At 39.3% G+C, this 19,210-nt stretch overlaps 1 protein-coding gene across 3 annotated transcripts in view; it reads right to left on the reverse strand.

The window, feature by feature from the left end:
- Positions 1–19,210, reverse strand: part of agtpbp1 (ATP/GTP binding carboxypeptidase 1) — a 48,404-nt gene that overhangs the window by 13,411 nt on the left and 15,783 nt on the right. For 2 of the 3 annotated variants that reach the window (XM_017042951.2, XM_008336692.3), the window contains exons 12-25: positions 17,878–17,978; positions 17,348–17,464; positions 16,393–17,195; positions 14,867–14,950; positions 14,616–14,705; positions 13,936–14,084; positions 13,758–13,845; positions 13,185–13,329; positions 11,177–11,327; positions 10,298–10,478; positions 10,024–10,153; positions 9,700–9,831; positions 9,166–9,342; positions 7,951–8,102 (exon numbers count right to left, since the gene is read on the reverse strand). In XM_017042951.2, coding sequence (XP_016898440.1) covers positions 7,951–8,102; positions 9,166–9,342; positions 9,700–9,831; positions 10,024–10,153; positions 10,298–10,478; positions 11,177–11,327; positions 13,185–13,329; positions 13,758–13,845; positions 13,936–14,084; positions 14,616–14,705; positions 14,867–14,950; positions 16,393–17,195; positions 17,348–17,464; positions 17,878–17,978 — 2,500 coding nt within the window. Of the gene's footprint in view, positions 1–7,950; positions 8,103–9,165; positions 9,343–9,699; positions 9,832–10,023; positions 10,188–10,297; positions 10,479–11,176; positions 11,328–13,184; positions 13,330–13,757; positions 13,846–13,935; positions 14,085–14,615; positions 14,706–14,866; positions 14,951–16,392; positions 17,196–17,347; positions 17,465–17,877; positions 17,979–19,210 lie in introns of those variants that run through there. The other variant, XR_003048896.1, reaches the window with a different exon arrangement.

A 19,210-nucleotide genomic window follows, 5' to 3' on the forward strand; every position in this document is an offset into this window, starting at 1 on the left:
AATGTCTAAATTTACATATATTCTGTTTCTATCGAAACCTGCAAATTTCTAAGTATGCATGCCAGATGTCTAATTCGCAGAAAACAGGACCTGTAGAAAACAGGACGCATCAAGGGTATAAAAACTTATGCAAAATGTGTCCAGGGGAGATCTTCGAGGGACCTGCTCAACGACGACGTCTCAGCTTTCTTTTCTCTGCAGAATAAAACTTTGTAACCTTTCCACGACTCAAGAAGTTTATTACAGATAAGATTTCCTTCTAAAGTGATATGTAGTTAAAGAACCAGTGGAACAGAAGAATTTTTCCACGACACTCCGACACTAAATACTGAAGGCAACATGGTTTGCTTCTGCTGACAAAGTCTACAAAGTACACAAAATGTCATAAGCAATTAAAACCATATGAAATGCTAAGAAATAAAAACACACCACAATGTGAAGATGAATGACAGCAGAAGAGACCCGAGCTCTCTGTCACGTGACAAATGAAACGAATCCGCGAGAACGAAACGAAAGAGCAGAGAGTGATTCGTTCATAGCGAAAGATTACTTCACAGCGAAAGATTAATTCACAGTGAAAGATTAGTTCGCAGTGAAAGATTAGTTCGCAGTGAGATTCCTTTGCAATGAAAGATTAGTTCACAGTGAAATATTTGTTCGCAGAGAGTGATTTGTTCGCAGTGATTAGTCATTTGTGAGTGATTCGTGAGTTCAATGTGAACAAATCTTTCATATGTCTCGGGAGTCCCGAGTCATATGAAAGATTCGTTCATTTTGAACTAATCACTCTCGAACGACACATCACTAATCCACATACGTCACGATCAGTGACCTCCGCAACCTTTAGATTGGGGGGAGGAGTCAGTCCCAACTTCAGTCTCTCTGTTCAAGACTTTCTATCCGTGGGACCCCGTGATGAAAAGAGAAACCTGCTCGTCTCAGAAGAAGACCCAACGTGCTTTTGTAGACACCATTGCCGACGGTGATAAATGCACTAGTAGCGTCTTTTTCTTAACTGAGTTAACCAGTAATTAAGTTACACAAGTAACGTAGCGCTGCGACCAAAGCAGTTATTGAAAAGTTTATAAGCGACAGGATTCCTTCTAACAGTAATCGTGTGAACCGGCACATCGACAATCAGACTTTTCCTCCCGAAGCGGACTTTCGGAACCAAGAGGACTCTGCACACAGTGGAACCAGACGGACGTCCCCAACTCTGGCAAGGACCCAAGAAGTGCGGACTTTCCACTACTGTTACTGAATGGTGGTGTCCGAAATCTGTCCTGCTTTTATAGCTAGGCTGTTGCATGCGCTATCATCCTTTCTAACTCGGTGTTATACTCTCGTACACCGTCAGTATTTCTGTTAGCTTGTAACGTTATAAGTATTGGGATCAGGAAAACTCGTTGTACCTGAGCGCATCTTGGTGCGCTCAGGTACACACTTTCACATCTCCGTGAGCGCATACATGCCTCCCTTAATTCCTGTTGCCGGTCCTTCTACCTCGATGATCTTCTTTCACTGCGCAGTCGCTTATGTGAACACGCCTGAAGGGCTCAGTCGCTTGCCTGGTAGCTAAGAGGCTACATCTCTCTCTCTCTCTCTCTTACACGACCACTCGTGTACACACGCACACAAGCACGCACACACATACACCTTTGTGCCTTGTTTAGTTTATATATCAACTACTATCATTAACGTGATAGGGTTGTGTTAATAAATGTGATTATTTTTGTAAACGGTGTTTGTCTCTATTGTTACTTTATCCATTTAAGCCATCCAATTTGTCAAGAATTCCAGAAAAATCCTTGAAAGGTTGGTACTGATTCTGATCAATGAAAAGCAGTTCGGAGACAATAATTTCTCAGATTTCCTCCTCAGCACCGGTCAGGATGAATTAAATTGCCTTTCCTATTTATAGCTTTATTCTTTATTCAGTTGGTTTTATCTTTATTGTTGTATCTAATTATTTTCATTGTTTTTGTGTATGAACCTGTACACAAAATACTGTTGAAAAACTTTGAATGAGCAATCATCCAGGGTCCAGGAACGGATTACCATATTTTTCTGACCATAAGGCGCACCGCATTATATGGCGCAATATCAATGAACGGGTCTATTTTCATACATAAGGCACACCCGGTTATAAGGCGCATTAAGCAAAACACTTAAGCAGAACAATCAAGTATACCGGGATCCCTCTCATTATCATTATCCAAGTCAGTCTTGTTGCTGTTAATTAGGTGTTCAGTGATGATTCGGGCCTTTGTGAAAGCTTGGATGACATTTGAGACTGATACTTTAGCCCAGACATCCATGATCCATTAGCAGACAGTGGCGTAGCTCGCCCGGCGTTGCCTTCCTGTCTTGGTGAATGTGTGTTCGCCTTCTGTCATCCAATGCTCACACACAGCTCGCAATTTAACTTTGAACGCCCTGTTAACACCAATATTTAGCGGTTGTTATTCTATGGTTAATCCACCCGGAATGAAGGCAAGCCATGAATTAGTTTGCTTCACTTGGGTTTTGACAATATCGGTGAGATGGGCGGGCATGGAGTCGCAGATCAATAGGGACGGAGGTTTGTGGAAAAGGTTAGTAACCTAAGTATCTATGAAGATTCTCAGTCATCCAGGTCATGGTCAAGTTTAAAAAGTTCTGTTAGGCAACTGGACGGGAATGTTCTAAAAGAAGACATTTCACCTCTCATCCAAGAGGCTTCTTCAGTTCTAACTGGTGGTGGGGAGTACAGTAGATATTAATCTAGGTGATAAAGAATAAAGCTACTTCAGGTCCACACTGTTAGGTGGGGCCTTGGGGTCAACTGTGAAAGTGTAAACAGTCGTTAAGAGTCTGATGGGTCGTTGTGGTCCCCATCAGAACAGTTTTGGTCACTTGCCTCTTTGTTGTGTGAAACTGAGGTGAAACCTTTGGGTATTGTTCCTAAAAGTGCTTTGTATGTGGGTGATAGGTTGTGTCTCAGTCAACCTCCTCCATGGTTTTTCCAGGTTGACAAAAATGGCTTCTTTTACCCCTTGCTCAGTTAGTGACCTAAGTTACCGGGGGGTGCTGGTTGTCACTATTTTTGTTCTGGATGGTCACTGTATTGTTGTTTTGACCCTGTTCCAAGTGCGGGTGTTGTTTTGCAGTGTGTGTTTTGCCTGTATCGATAAAAAAGGAGATAAAAACAGTTATTGACCACGAAAAAATCGACAGCCATGCATTTGAGTTGTCTTTCTGCATCGCACTGTACATCGACAATACAAAAACACAACTCAGAGTCTGCAGGTGTTTGGAAGCATGGTGCGACATGCACGGATTTGGGTTACGCAACTATATTGTAATAATTGTTGTTGAGCATCTTCTAATGATAACAGAGTTAAACGTCATTGTTGACTTCCAATGTGTTTCAGTTGTGTGCCATCATGTGGGATGCGCTGTGTGGTTTGGCTTTATAAAATCAGTTTGAGGTCAGTAAGCGCAACCAAAAGTAATACATAAGGCGCACCGTGAAAATTGCTATAGAGAAAATTGTTTCAGTGTTCAGCCTTCAAGAATTTCTTAGACACAGTCTGTTAATTCTGAATTCTGAAAACATTAAACAGGGTTAGATTAAATACAATAATTTTTTTCAAATTTTGTTTTTCATGTAAAGATGCCATTTAACAACACCATATAAGGATCTAAATTAATGCTCTTTATATATTATAGTCTTAAAATACACAATGAAAACCACTAAAAACAAAAAAGGTTGCTACCAAACGATGCTGTTAGTGGGGCGGCTGCTTTTTTCCCCTGAGGGTCTTAATGGTTAAATGGTTGCTGGTTCTTTGAGGTTTCAGTGGCTTTAGTGGGTTATTAATGGTGTTAATGGTCTGAAATGTGATCCCAGGGAGAGAGTCGATCACAGGGGCTCAGACAAAGATCTTCCAGCAAGTTTACTGGAGTAGGAGTGGAAGAAGAGGCTTGAGTGAGTGGGTGAGTGTGTAAGAGAGGGAGTAAGAAAGAATGAGTGTGTCATTATATGTACAGTAAATGTGCATGCTTGTGATAATGTTTTTTAGTAATGGGGACGTTGGAAGGCTTATTTTGAGGTATGGGTTACAACCCAGACTATTGTGTCTTTGTTACATTTTTCACACATCAACTGACTGCCTTTATGTTACAATTACATTTTCAAAGAAAGGAACTAATTATGTCACATCTCACATACAACAACCAGCAGCTTCGAGAAACAGGAGATGTACCAAGGTCCAAGCACAGGGACACAGACAACTAGCTTGAAGCTAGATACATCTGATTTTGTCTGTGGCGTTTGACATGTCCACAGTAAGACTTATTGTATATAAAATCCCAGGATAATGCTCAACAAAATTGTTGTGCGATGACCTATTAAATGGTAAGTGGTACCAAAGTAAGCCCCACGCATCAAACAGTAAACCCAGGATGAGAGCAAACAATCCCAAAGGATATAAACACACACACATGCATGCACGCACACAGAGCTCTCCTAACGATTAGACACATAAATGATGGATGAATGTATCAATATGAGAGTAGCACAGGTTTCTAAGCCAAAAGAGACTGAGACAGAGAAAGAGACAAGATGAGCTCTAAGTGGTTTTGTCTATGAGCCCATTGTTCAGAAGAACTGCTTTAACAAATCTTTGGGGAGAACCAGGCTAAATTTTAATGATTAACCCTTGTGGTCAGGATTTGGTTTTGGTCAATTTAAAAATGTATGAGCTCAAATTAAGCATGCTGTTATGGGTATGGGGCCACAGTGTANNNNGGCGCTCTTCAGTGATCAGCGGTTTACTCGTTTGACCCTTGGTTTGTTCTGTATGGAGTTCCATGTTCTTTCCAGGTGTGTATAGTTTTTTCCAAGCATTCTGGATTCTAACTACAGTCCAAAAACAAACAGTACTAGGCAAAATGTTTACTACAAGCTATCTCGTATTATTAATGCAAGTGTGAGCTGTTGCTTTTCTACATACTGTATGTGGCCCTGTGATCGACTGGGAAACTGTCCAGCTTGCCCCTGCCTGAATACTACGATTGACCCCTGCTCCACAGAAACCCTGAAATAAATTAAGCAGCAATCCGTACAGGCTCGGGATTCAACTTATCTGTATTTCCAAAATAGATTAATTATTTGATTTGTTTTTTTAATGATGCATAAAACTGATCGGTCTTTGCAAAACTAACAGTCTCGTTTTTTACAGAGATATGGAATATTTAACTGAGGGGAAGAGAGAAAAAAACAAACCATAAAAATGTGATGAAAATTCATTTAGGGATTGATCAGTCTGCAGCAAGACAGAATTTGTGTTTTTTAAGATAAAGTGATGCTTGTGCATCAGTTTTTATTTTTAAACAAAATAAATATCCTTGGCATATCTACAGCATACCAAAATAGAGGATATCTGCTTGACAATCACATGTTGCTGTTCAATATAAATTTAATTATTGTGTAAAACAGCAATTCACTGGGGCAGGAAAAATAATATGATGGTTGGCATTATTAATTATTAAATGCCAGAATGTACTGTCAAAATGATTTGATTGGCCTTTTAAAACTAATGGAGTGTCGGCAAAATTAACCTTGCCTTGGCCTTAAAATTAATTAAGGCCAGAAACAATGTTGTAGGGTAATTTGTCTCCAGTACGTTAATGATAATACATTAGTGTAAAAAAATAGATCTGAAACAAATAGTTCTAAATAGTTTAACTTGTGATTAGTGTTGGAGTTATGAATTATAGCAATAAATGCATCTAGACTAAATGTGAAGGAATAGAAAGAAGGTCCACAAAATTGTCTGTGTTTTTACGTTAGATGCTTTTCCTGACACAACCCAACGTGAAACTAGAACCTAACCTAACCTAAAATGTGTGTGTAAAAAAATATATATATATATATAAACTACTAAACTAAACTACTTTAGTAAGGTGGCATGAGGATAAGAGAGTCGTTAGCTTTCACAGAAACACAAACATCCATTCAATGTTCAGAAAGCTCAATGATATTCTCAGTTTAAATACATTTCAAAGATCAATTTTGGGGAATTAAAATGTTAAATCTTTACACACTGCCTAATGTATCATAAAAACGCATTAGGTACAGCTGCTGGTTTTATTGGATTAGCCTTACCATGTACACAAAGCCCAGGTGAACACACTGTTTTTTTCTAGGTTCATTAGTGGAAACACCAAAGGTGACTGCTGTTGTCCTTAGCCAATCACACAGTAGTGTTTACAGCACCATTTACAACTCTGATGATCCAAAATATGAGACGAACAAGGAAAGAATCAATTTTCAACTAGGACTAGGTAGAAAATCCAGAAACATCTGCATAGAACGCAGATATTCTTGAAAGACTACAAAGAGTAGTGGTAAGCTTTACAAAGTTTTCTGGGTGGATGAAGTACTGGGGTATGGGCAGATTTGAGGAACAACAAAGAATATTATCCATCAAAAGACATTGAAAAATGCACTACCACCACTCACATGTGGTTTCAGCTATTTCCGCTAGTGAATTAAAAACAACTTGTGAGGTGTTTCATCACATTACTGTTACCAAAAATGTATGTTTGTTTTAATTCTGTTTGCCACCTACGACACTGCTGTTTGTTAATTTCACAGCTCAGTGTGACATACAAAAAGTCCAAAACTAAAACAATAAATCTGAGGGTTATTTTAAAGGCCTCCTATGAAACAAAGCAGCAAAAGCATCACAGAAAAAAAGGTGAAATGTCAAACCTATTTTTAAACACTTAACATCACTTTTTTTCATCACCATCACAATAATCTTTGATGATTACCGTATTTTCCGCACTACAAGGCACACTTAAAAACCTGTAATTTTCTCCAAAATTGACAGTGCGCCTTATAACCCGATGAGCCTTATGTATTACTTTTGGTTGCGCTTACTGAGCTCAAACCGATTTTATAAAGCCAAACCACACAGCGCATCACACATAATGGCACACAACTGAAGCACATTGGAAGTCAACAATGACGTTTAACTCTGTTATCACAATTAGAAGATGCTCAACAACAATTATTACAATATAGTTGCGTAACCCAAATCCGTGTGCGTCGCGCCGTGCCTCCAAACACCCGCAGACTCTGAGTTGTGTTTTTGTATTGTCGATGTACAGTGCGATGCAGAAAGACAACTCAGACGCATGGCTGTCGATTTTTTTGTGGTCAATAACTCTTTTTATCTCCTTTTTTATCGATACAGGCAAAACACACACTCTCTCTGCAAAACAACGTCCGCACGGAACAGCGTCAAAACAACACAGTGACCATCCAGAACAAAAATAGTGACAACCGCCTGACTCTGGAGGGGCGAACAACAACAACAACAGCACCGTCCTCCTGTGTCCAACTTAGGTCACTACCCATTTCCACAAATCTCCGTCCCTATTGATCTGCGACTCCATGTGCGCCCTTCTTACCGATATTGTCAAAACCCAAGTGAAGCAAACTAATTCAGGACTTGCCTTCATTCCGGGTGGATTAACCAAAGAATTCCAACCGCTACATACTGGTGTTAACAGGGCGTTTAAATTTAAATTGCAAGCTGCATGGAAGCATTGGATGACAGAAGGCGAACACACATTCACCAAAACAGGGAGGCAACGCCGGGCAAGTTACACCACTGTCTGCTAATGGATTGTGCATGTCTGGGCTAATGAATCAGTCGCAAATGTCGAATCATCACTGAACAGCTAATTAACAGCGATGACACTGACTAGGATATTGATATATTCCGCTTAATTGTTTCGCTGACTGTTTTGTTTCGCTTAATGTGCACCCCCGGGTGCGCCTTATGTATGAAAATATTCCCATTCATTGATAGTGCGCCTTTTAATGCAGTGCGCCTTATGGTCTGAAAATTACAGTAAAAAATATATTTTGTGATACAAGTGGACACTGCCAACCTGACAACTTTAGTCTGCATCCCAATGATATCGTTCTCCAGGTCCAGCAGATGCTGGTGATTGTGAATCCCCGTCAGTCTCTTCAGCCTCAGCAGGGCCACACAGAACTGAGCTCCCATCTCCTCCAACTCTCTAGTTCCAATCTGAAGACCCTGGAGAAAACATACAAGAGCACATCAAAGAGATTAAAATACTAATATATTCACCATAAGATGCATATACATTCAAAGGATGATTTCAATGGTCCAACAGCAGTGTACTTCAAATTGGCTGCAGTAGAGTTTTTTACAGCTGCTCTAGGGCCTGGGAATCAAGTCAGTGTACACCTTCAAACGGGAAAATTTTCAGTGCCATAAAGGCCTGACTACTGGAACCCTTTCATGCTGGAAACGTGATATAAATTGCATTCGCACTGGAGGCTACATTCAAATACATGCACTCAGCTACAATTCATTCAGAGCAGTGTGGTCCCAGACTTTAAAGCTTACTGGAACTGTACAGACACACAAGGACACACACATGCACACACAAAAAAAGATGTTCCTCTTTCGTCCAAGAAAAACCACAAATATCCAAACATGGTGGCCTGGCCACAGTTCAGCAGACATTAGTTCCTGGACATCTGGACAAATACTTTGACAAAACAGCAGTGTGGGGAACAGTTCTGAGCCCAAATGCATCATGGAACTACTGCAGGATATGTTCAGAACTGGGACATTACAGCCAGAAAGGAATCGTTTGGGATGGAAAGACAGAGAAAGGATGTCAAAGGTCGGGAAGAGAAAAGAGAAGAGGTTAAACAGTTTCGAGAGACAGAAATGACTGCAGTGCCATCTGCTGGACACTTGGTAATCTCATCCATTCATGAGGGAGTTGTTTACATTTACACCCGTAGTCTTCTTGGACTATAGAAAGAAACCATAGTAACAAAGTTGAAAACATCCATATAAAAAAACTCGATAAGACCCAGAGCCTAAATTAGTCTTTTTTTTGCAGTAAGGTACTACTGCAAAATACTGAGTGCTACTAATCACGCTGTGCTGGTTATGGTTACTTGAACATTTTTTAAAAATGACCAAATTGTGAACTTCTGTGTTCCTGAATAACCAAGTGTATCACCTGCTTAAACTCTACAAAGGGAAATAAAACAAAAAAAGATAATTATAGTAATCAACAATAAACAGGTACTTTATGTGTGCTTTAAAAACCTCTCACCTTATATTTACCCTGGTCACAACCACAGAGTGTGCTCTCCATGGTGTAACTCCGCTGCACTCCTATTTCTCTCCATACAACAACACGGGCGGTTGACTCTTTGGAGCGTTCAACCACAAAACTGCAGCTGGCCATGCTGAAGGCCGGGGCGATCTGAGACAGGATCTTAGGAAGGGCCTTGGAAAACAGACATAAAAATATTTGAGCAGGCAGAATGGTCTTGTCTTTATGATAAGGACAAATATCAGGTTTCAACAAAGACTGTCTTATTTACAGGGCAGGTTTCTGGTAAAGATCAGGAATTACAATTCTAAATGTGACATGATATTTAATACAATTTAAAAAACATTGCAGAATGTCAGGTAAAAGATAAGTAGTCTGACAAAAATATACAAATACTGCGATAATCTTTTGCACTTTGAATAAACATTCTGCATTTAGTCAGCCAATGCCTGCCCAACATGATACATTCTTAACACAGAGTCTGGTAATGTTACAGTAAGTGTCAGTTACAAGGTGTGTGTGTGTGTTCACCCTGTATCCAAGGTCCTCATGTATGTCACTGGTTGTCGCATTGATGTTCGAGTGCCAGACTGTCTCCTTTACACTGCAGCCGTACATAAAGACATTTTTCTTCCTGGAATGACCGTGGTAGTCGCAGGACACCTGTACACACACATTCAAAAGTCTAACACATATGCACATCAGGCCAAATCACACACACACACTGAGGCTGAGCAAACAACAACAGTAACTAAAATATCAATATTAATGCTCTTAAAACAAAATTACATTTCATAATAGACTAGTAATAGTAAGTTTTACTTTTCACTTTGCATAACTGATTATCAATCATACCAGAGGAGCCCTTTGTATGTGTGCGAGGTACTGCAGCAGGCTCTTTGTGTGGTAGATGGTCGGGTGGAGCTCAGGATTGGGGTTCTGCCACTGGCGGTTCAAATCCTCTCCACTCAGAGAACAGCGATGGCTTAAGTACAAAAGATGTAGAACAAGAGAAAAAACTATAACAGGATAAATATTCATAAGAAGTCGCTTGAAACTGATGATGATAAAGCTGCAGCTAGAGTTTTACCATGAAAAACAAAAGCACTTCTGGAACATTTTAACCTACTTTCCATTCACTACTCCATCAGGGTTAAGCATAGGGACTATCTTGAAGATGTAGGCTTCTCTGAGGGCAGCTGCCATAGGGCTTGTGCCCATCAAAAACTCCAGTGTGCCCTTCATTACCCAGCTGGCATTGGTCTCTCCAGGGTGTACCCTGGCCGACAGAAAGATTATTGGACGATTCCCTGCAGAGGGAGGTGAGAGTGAGGACACAACACAGACATGACATAATCATTTACAACAGCAGCAAACTGATGTCAACATAAATACAAACAGTCTCGCAAACATTGCTAAATGAGCAACACTTTTAAATCAATGTCTTTGAGGATATATTGGATTAAAACTGGAGTGGAGTAATACAAGACTCAAGGTCTTTTAATACGTTTGCTTGGGTTTCAATTAATTCATTGCACTATGGTCCAGTCTGCTAGAGAGTGTGGTTGTGACCATTCTGATGATTCTGCAATGTTTCCATGTACACTAACATTACTGTGTTTTATTTTTAGACTCTTTCTATAGGAAACTTATCTATCCAACATGCAGTGAAACCTTCAAAACTCAGGCCCCCTGGTGGCTTTGGGGAGTATTTATAGTCTATGGACACTTTTTAGGAGTTTTTAACTGCTACTATGTCATATTTTGTGATGGTCTTCAAAAATGTAGTAACAGGTCATTAGAGGTTAAAAACAATTTTTGGTGGGTCTTATTGTCCCTTTTCTTGAAAGAGGATTGACATTTTAAGTTGCAACGACTAAATGTAATTCCTTATTTTCCTTAAGGTAAATTATTCTATTGACATTGTGCTGTTAAGATTTCAGATCAAAAAAAAAAGTAGTCCACCTTTACACCAACACTATAAACAGATTTCCCCAGAATTACTTACTGAACTGACAAATGTGATCATTGGAGTTGGACTCAGGCATTGCAGTGATGGTCAGAAGTGGGCAGCTGTTTCCTCCCAGGGTTTCACACAGGATATCTTGCCTCAAATAAATATGAGAAGTCCGCAATTCCTCCAGTTTGGCCAAGTGCATCTGAGGGTTTAGTCATCAAAACAACAAGTTACAATCGCATAATTATTTTCTAAAGCTCATCCATTTCCCTTGACTTAAATCAGCAACCCTAATGCCCTAACTTGTTATTCACTAGTTCAGACTGGGTTGGTTAGTGTCATACAGTGCCTGCCATACAGTACAAGTACACGCTGCTCATCATTCAAAGATCTTTTTTGTTTCTTAGGAATTTAGCAGGAATCAGACTTTGGTGTCTTGTCCCACAATTTTAGGCATTTTGTTCACCAAACAACACAACACAGTGTATACTGCTTCTGCCCAAGTAAACATCAATAACAAATCCAGATATTTCTAATTTTCTTAGTGAACAAGGCCATAGGACTAATTAGTTGTTTTTTTTCCTTTTTCTTTGTTCTTTTGTCGATCCCTCAAAGTTTTGTGAGTTAATTATAAACTTTGTTGCTGTAAAAAAATATTTATGTCAGTTAAAGCTTACAATAATGGTAGAAAAAAGTAACAAAAACATACTCCAGGCAAGTAATTTGTCCATGCTAACCAGTAGGAAATTCGATAGGAGAATCCTTCCAATCCTGAAAATGTCTTTTGTTTCACAAACTTCCTTCAAACAAACTTCCACAAAGATCACTTCTTAACGTGCAGCATCAGTTAGCTGTTCCTGTACAATAACTCAGGCCCTAATAACAACTAGACATGGTTCAGGTGAGAGGCATTGGATGTGTCTGCTTCTCGAGGGAATGTGCAGTGTCCACTGTTTTGTCTCCTGCAAGAAGAGAGCAAACAACTAGGAGTGGATGTGTTCATGCACAAATGCTCTCACTTTAAATGGCTTCCTTCTTTGGCTTGATTCCTCAGACTTTGCTCCAACATGGTGGAAATTGCTGTCAGTGATTTAGATCACAGCTCTTTAAGCATCACTTGTTGGCAGACTTGTGGCAGTTCCTCTGAAGTCATCTATGGCCTTTTCCTACTCACAGAGACCCTCAGGAATATAGGCTTGTTCCACATCCAGAGCTTCATGCCCCCTGGGCTTCACCCCTAAATGCCTTTTGTTGTTATTTTAAACATGTTATATCTAGTTATGTCTACGCATCCAGCCCGATGTGGTGCACCACAAGCAATCTTGGTGTGACAAAAAGCCCAGCCATGCCTTTATCCTCCGATTGAGTTCTTATCATTCTACAGCTAACCCAGCTATAGGCAGAAGCAGCAATAGGTGGATGTAATTCCAGGTAAGGGTTTTCAGTTCCAGCTGGATAACAGCAGCTGTCCGTGAGGGATAGCTGCTTTTGCTGTCCTGTTTATAAGACTCTCCATACAGGATAATTGTGATCGAACCAACTTATTCCTACACCTCAAGTGTGTATGATTTAATAGACTGGATGTCACGTCTACTAGGCTTCACTGAGGGGCTTACTCACCCTTACACTTCTTAGAAGGCAAAGCCGGTAATAAATCATTAAAATAAGCTTGACTGAGAATCTCCATATGCCCTTGTGAAGCAATGATAGGAATGCTAAGAGAAACAACTTTAACGCATGTTACTGCTGCAAGGTACACAAGAAGGTTTGTATTTGTTTTGAACAATAAGGGCCTGTGATGTTATATTAGAGCCGACGGTACAGTACATGCTGAAAAAACATTATGTTTTTTTTATAACAAGCTGCTACACAAGCATATACTTGTGATTTAGAAAACCCAAATGTCACAGCAAATATGTATTAGGTTGTCAAAGAAAGTAAAAAAGTCAAACCACAAAAACACAGGATCATTAGGGGTCACATTGGGGATTTACAGTAAGAGCTGACCGTGCAGAGAGAGAAAAAATTAATCTGTACAATAACCATACTGTAACACTACCTTGAGAGTGGAGTAGGTATAAGGGTAATGATACGCAAAGTAGCAGACATCATCCTTATGGCTGAAGGTTGTGCTGAATGTCAGAGTATAATAAGATTTTCCTTTTTGACCACCAGCTGCTATAGAGCTCCTGGCAAAATGATTCCTAAAGGAGATGAGAGACGTTTCATCACTTGGATGTTGCATCAACACACATTAAACTGAATTATAACTCAATGTACAATGTTTAGTTTCGGCTGACATAAAAGGCCTGATTAGAGGGTTGTATTGTTCATCTTTTTAAATGTAAATTTTAAATGTGTGGATTGTGTGAGAAATGACAAGTCAACAAAATATTCTACAGGCTCACAGTAAAGCTAATCCATTTTTATTTCTCCAGTGTTGCCAACCAGATTAGCTGCTGACAACAGTATTTTACAGCTCTGTTTTATTGCTCTATAAACAAATATTAGCTCGATAATGCAGCTTTAGTTCAGACATTTAGTTTAGCATTCTGTTTGATAGAAGAGACTGTTACCAATGCTATCACTTAGTTCTTCCAAACAATAGCCAATATCATTTGACAAAACCTACTTGTAGTAGCAGAGGTCTGCTCCTGTTCTGACCCAACGAGGTCTTCCACCAATTGCCTCTTGTACAGAATATATTAGCACCTGCATGCCTACACAGACAGACACAAACAAAGGAAAATCCAACAACATTTAACACTGTCCTCTGCTTCCCACTGTTTAAATGTTACAGTCCGTCTTACCATAGTTGAACTGGCTGTTTGACTTTTCACAATTGATGATGTTGAAGCGGTAAGTGGTTCCAACACGCATCCCGCTCACCTCAAAGTAGAACCACTGGTGGTAGTGATTACTGTTGATGTCGGAGTTTAGCACCAGGTCATATTCAAACCTGTGCAAATAGGAACATTTTTCTTAAATCATACATCGGCATTAGTATATAATGCTGGTATGGTGGTAGATAAGAATAATCACGATTAATCGTAATTCATAACAATTTACAATGATTAATTGCAATTAATCTAGATTAGGGTTGTTAAACGATTACAATTTAAATCTGATTAATCATAATTAAATTTAACTGTAATTTATCACAATTTTTATATTGTCCTCAACAATATTAACTGGCATAAAGTCAATCACAATCCTCACTGCGTCTGCCGGGTGTCTCACCTGAAATGTAAATTGCTGCAAATGCACGCTTGGTGTTGAAATGGTATTTTAAGCAGAAACTCTTTCCTGCACTATGTGTAACTAGCAACATAATAAGTGAATGGAAGGTGAAATTGTTGTATATACAGTACCATTGTGCCCAGGTGGTAAAATTGCATTCAAATTTTAATCTCTTTTGACTGCCCTAGTTTTAAGATTTCTATTTACCTATATGTATCCAACTGAAGCTCATGCTTCAACAAATACTCACTTTCTAACTTGCACTGCTTTCCGGAGGTTTCCAGACTCAAACTGAGAGTTGAACTTTAATGATTCACCATCATCTTCAACCACAGGGCAACTGAAACATGAGAAGGACCAAATGATACTTTTGAGAAGTCATTACTCTAATATATCCTTAATATATGGATGATAAATCCAGCTAATAGAGACATCGCTAGCCCTTAGCTTCACTTAGACTGAGTAATGCGTATGTTCACAGACCCAGAGAGAGGAACTTACCAAGACATATCCAGGTCATAAACTACTTTATCCAGGATATCATTAGGGTGAATCAACCTCTCAATATCCTGGAATATCTTACACCTGCAGAATTAGAGCCAAACACAAACATCAAATTAACACAACAGGTGAAAGTGTGTTTTAAAGATAATGCAATAATTGGTAAGGAAGTGCCGTCTGTCAACACCATTAGATTAATTACTAAAAAAATTAAATCTCTCATCTCTCTCGCAGGAACTTCATAGCAAAGCCAGATAAAAAAGAAAGTGTTTGAGATCTAAACATTTTCCAAAGCAATTCATACAAAGCCTTTTAAGCCTGTTAAAGCTAGTTTAATCTCCCAGCAGCTAACTACACATTGTTTAGGAAAGGAGTGCTTATATGTTGTGTTGTCAACAGCTGACAACAGATTGGCTAAATATAAGAACACTTTTGCAAGTGCTAAATGTGCTAATGTCAGAGCTGAAAAAACTTAATATTGGCTCTGGGATTTTGACCTGCACACATACTGTGTTTTCACTGAGTATTGTTGTATGTTATTACTGAGTCTTAAATGTAATGGTAATGCTGTGCAATTATTTTATAGCCAAAACATCGATAACATCTTAAAACCATTGTTAAAGCCTTTTCTGGGTGTAAATTTAAGGCCTTAGAGAGACAACTCAAAATAAAAATTGTCAAACAGGTAAATTGATATCTCAACTAACTGAGCTGTAAAAGTATTTTTTTTAATAATATCAATAACATAATAATATTCCCCACATGTACATCAGAATCTGACTGGGGAAGGGTGCACATTTGGAGTAGATTTTTGTAAAGTTTGATTTGAATGTGAGTTTCTTAACTTGATAAATTAAAATATATTTTTTATTTCACAGAGCAATGCACGCTATTTGTAACTTAAAACAATATTAAACAATTATCAATTGCAGAAACATTAATAAATACATTATGAGGTAGTTACATCTGTACAGTCTTACAGTTGCATCCAGCCCATTGAGGGAAACCGTATTGCTGATGTGGCCCCTGGTAAAAAAAGGGTCTGATTGACTGGAGTGGTCCACAATCTTTGACTTAGATTGTGGCCCACACCAATCAAATCAGCCCATGCTCAGCTGCATGTTCTGTTTATCCTGTTGATGAACTGCACACTCAAAATGTGTTGGTCTGGTTAAAAGCTGTATGCAATGATGAATGTTCGAATTAAGTATATTATTCTTCCTTAATTAATATTTCAAAATGCCTTGTCATGGTAAAAGCTGGCTGACAACAGGCTAAAAAACATTGAAATTCTGTATTCTCTCCTATTTCATACCACGGTCAACAGGTTGTTTCCAATAATTCACATCTTGCAATTTATTAAATGCTAATTGGGTGATTTACAGTTGGAGGAAATGCTGGAACTTTATCTATTACCCACTGCGGGCTGTGTTCGAAAACCAACTGTCCTGTTTTACCTATGTTCTCTTATTTATCCACTACAGTATTTTCATGCACAACAATATCAGTTAACCATGAGCACTCACCTCTGTACACCGTAAACTCTCTCCAGGAGTGGTTCTCGAAATGTTGGGGCTACGTGACCAAAGTAGTCAGGATATGCGACTTCTGCATACTGAGGTACTGAGTGTGTGTCCTTCACCATCTCCACATAAAGGTCAGGATCATGCAGGGAGAGGAGCAGTGCGGTATCAGGCACCTCCAGGAGTGCTCCTTCACCTCCTTCATCCTCTGCACCCTCTGAACCACAGTCTGAACCCCAGTTGCTGCCTCCTCCTCCACTTCCTCCACTTCCTCCCACACGACGTGTCACAATACCCTCTAACAGCAGGGGAGACTGTTTCATCCTTGACGTATTGATGGGAGACCCCAGCTGTTTGCCTCCCTTTGTTTCGTCTTCTGCATTCACAGCACCCGGCTCTTCCAGAGAGAAAGACTCCAAGACGTGGGCTAGTTCCTGTTCTGTCTTCTTCAGACAGGTGAGGGAGGCCAAGGATGTATCTCCACCTAGAGAAGGAATGTTGGCCCACTCTTTTTTGTCTTGGTCCTTAGTCAGGTGGACATTGTCCACTTTGAGAGGTGTTTGAGAGGCAGGAGGATAAGCCTGAGTGTTTTGTCCTTTGGTAGCTTTGCAGTCCCCCTGAGAACTGGTGTTAGGTATGTGCTTTGGGGACGGAGACTGAGCAGTAGGAACAATTATTGCCCGAGAAGATCGGCTGGAGGACAATGATGACGAAAGGGAAGATGTGAAGTATGCCGATGATGAAGATGACACTGACGAAGGTGACAACGTTGTAGTGGTGCTTTTTGAGCTTTCGAAGGTATGCCCCTGTTAGAATTACGATATTTCAAACAAACATTGTTCTGGACAATAACCATATTAAATATATCAAGACATTTATATATAGTGTGTATATAGGTGTATATAGTGTGAGTCATATTTAGCCTACATTCATCTTGTGTTAGAAAATTATTACAGACCTGAAAGTCTTCATTTAACTCCATGAAGAATCTCTCATAGACTCTCAACTCTTCAAACGGACGACTAGGAGACTTCTTAGGGTGAAGTTTGTTTATGTCTGTCTCTATGTCATCGTTCTGAATAACAAGACATAAGGAAAAAACACATGTCTAAGAACGGTACTGTAAACAGCTACTGTATAGTAGGATTGCTGATCTTGTGGCGTTGTAACGTTATGACTGCCCTCTGGTGGACTATACCTAAACTGTATTTTTAACTAGATGACAGAAATGCTGCCCATGCATGACACAATCAATAAGTATTTTACGCAAAATATTGAAAAATTATAAGTAAATTATTTACCCAGTGACCATAGTTAATATTCAGTGGAGTTTCCCCAATATATTGTAAAGCACAGTATATTATACTATATAATTCTTATGTGAAGGTGATTAGTAGGTTAATGACAAATCATCTTTATAACACCACATTCATGTAGAAACAAGACACTGTGTGTGTGTGTGTGTGTGTGTGTGTGTTCCATCATTACTGTTGCATGATGATTCTTCTCGTCCTCATCATTCTCACTGTCATTCTCTGTGTCTGCCTCAGTCTCCTCGTTATCATCACTCACATCCACAACATCATCCACTGGGAACAAACAGAAAAAGTCAAATTATTGGACGATTGTATTTAACATAGATTTCCTTAATAAATTCCACTTTTTGCTCATTGTGCAGTATTTGTCAAAAATGAGTGATGTGTAAGATCTGATTAGGTCTATCAGAGGACAAGTCTATCAGATCTAAATCTGATAGACTTGAAAATCTGATCTATCCATTTCAAGGAGCCCATTTTAACAAAAACTACAACCAAAAAAATATGTGTTTGAGGGGAGAACTTTAGGTAAGTCACAAGTTAGTGTGAGTGTCAGTTGGCAGTGTACAATTCTTGCTGGGAGTTGAAACGTGCAGTGTTGAGTCTGAGAATATTACAATTTTTAGACTCTTAAAAATTGTTACTGTACTTACCCTAAGTAAACCTAGAGTATAAAATTAAGTAATCATTTTATATTAAGATTTTTCTTTAGAAAACAGACTTTTAAAACCTGGCTTAGAGTTCAGACAAAGAAAATCTCTTAACAGACTGTGGACTCATGATTAGATGAGAGTGTTACATGTATTTACACTCAGCAGTTACTTCTATAGTTAAGACAATCACAAGGGATTAACTACAAGTGAATGAATAATGCCCCGCTACAATTTAACTTAGCTGTGGTAAACACCTATTTCCAAAAGAAAGAGGAACACAGGGTAATTTACAAGAGTGGAGTCAGGTCTACACAGATAGATTATATTCTATGTAGAAGAGGTAATCTGAGGGAGATTAATGACTGTAATGTGGTGACAGGTGAGAGTGTAGCCAAACAACATTGGATGGTAGTGTGCAAAATGACGATGGAGGTGACAAAAAGGAAGAGAGTGAGGACAGAACAGAAGAACAAGTGGTGGGAACTAAGGAAAGAGACATGTTGTGAAGACTTCAGGAAGGAAGTAAGGGCAGTTCTGGGTAGTGTTGAGGAATTCCCAGATGATTGGGAGACTACAGCTGCAGTGATTAGGGAGACAGGTAGGAAGGTGCTAGGTATGTCCTCTGGGCAGAGAAAGGAGAACAAAGAGACCTGGTGGTGGAATGATGAGATCCAGGAGAGTGTGCAGAGAAAGAGATTAGCGAAGAAAAGATGGGACAGTGACAGAACAGAAGAGAACAGACTGGAGTACAAAGGGAGGACAAGGGAGGTGAAGAGGGAAGTGGCCAAGGCCAAACAAAAGGCATGTGAGGAGTTGTATGAGAGTTTGGAAACAAAGGAAGGAGAAAAGGAG

This window comes from Cynoglossus semilaevis, chromosome Z (assembly GCF_000523025.1).
Source record: "Cynoglossus semilaevis isolate Cse_v1.0 chromosome Z, Cse_v1.0, whole genome shotgun sequence".
In the NCBI taxonomy this organism is placed as follows: Eukaryota; Metazoa; Chordata; class Actinopteri; order Pleuronectiformes; family Cynoglossidae; genus Cynoglossus; species Cynoglossus semilaevis.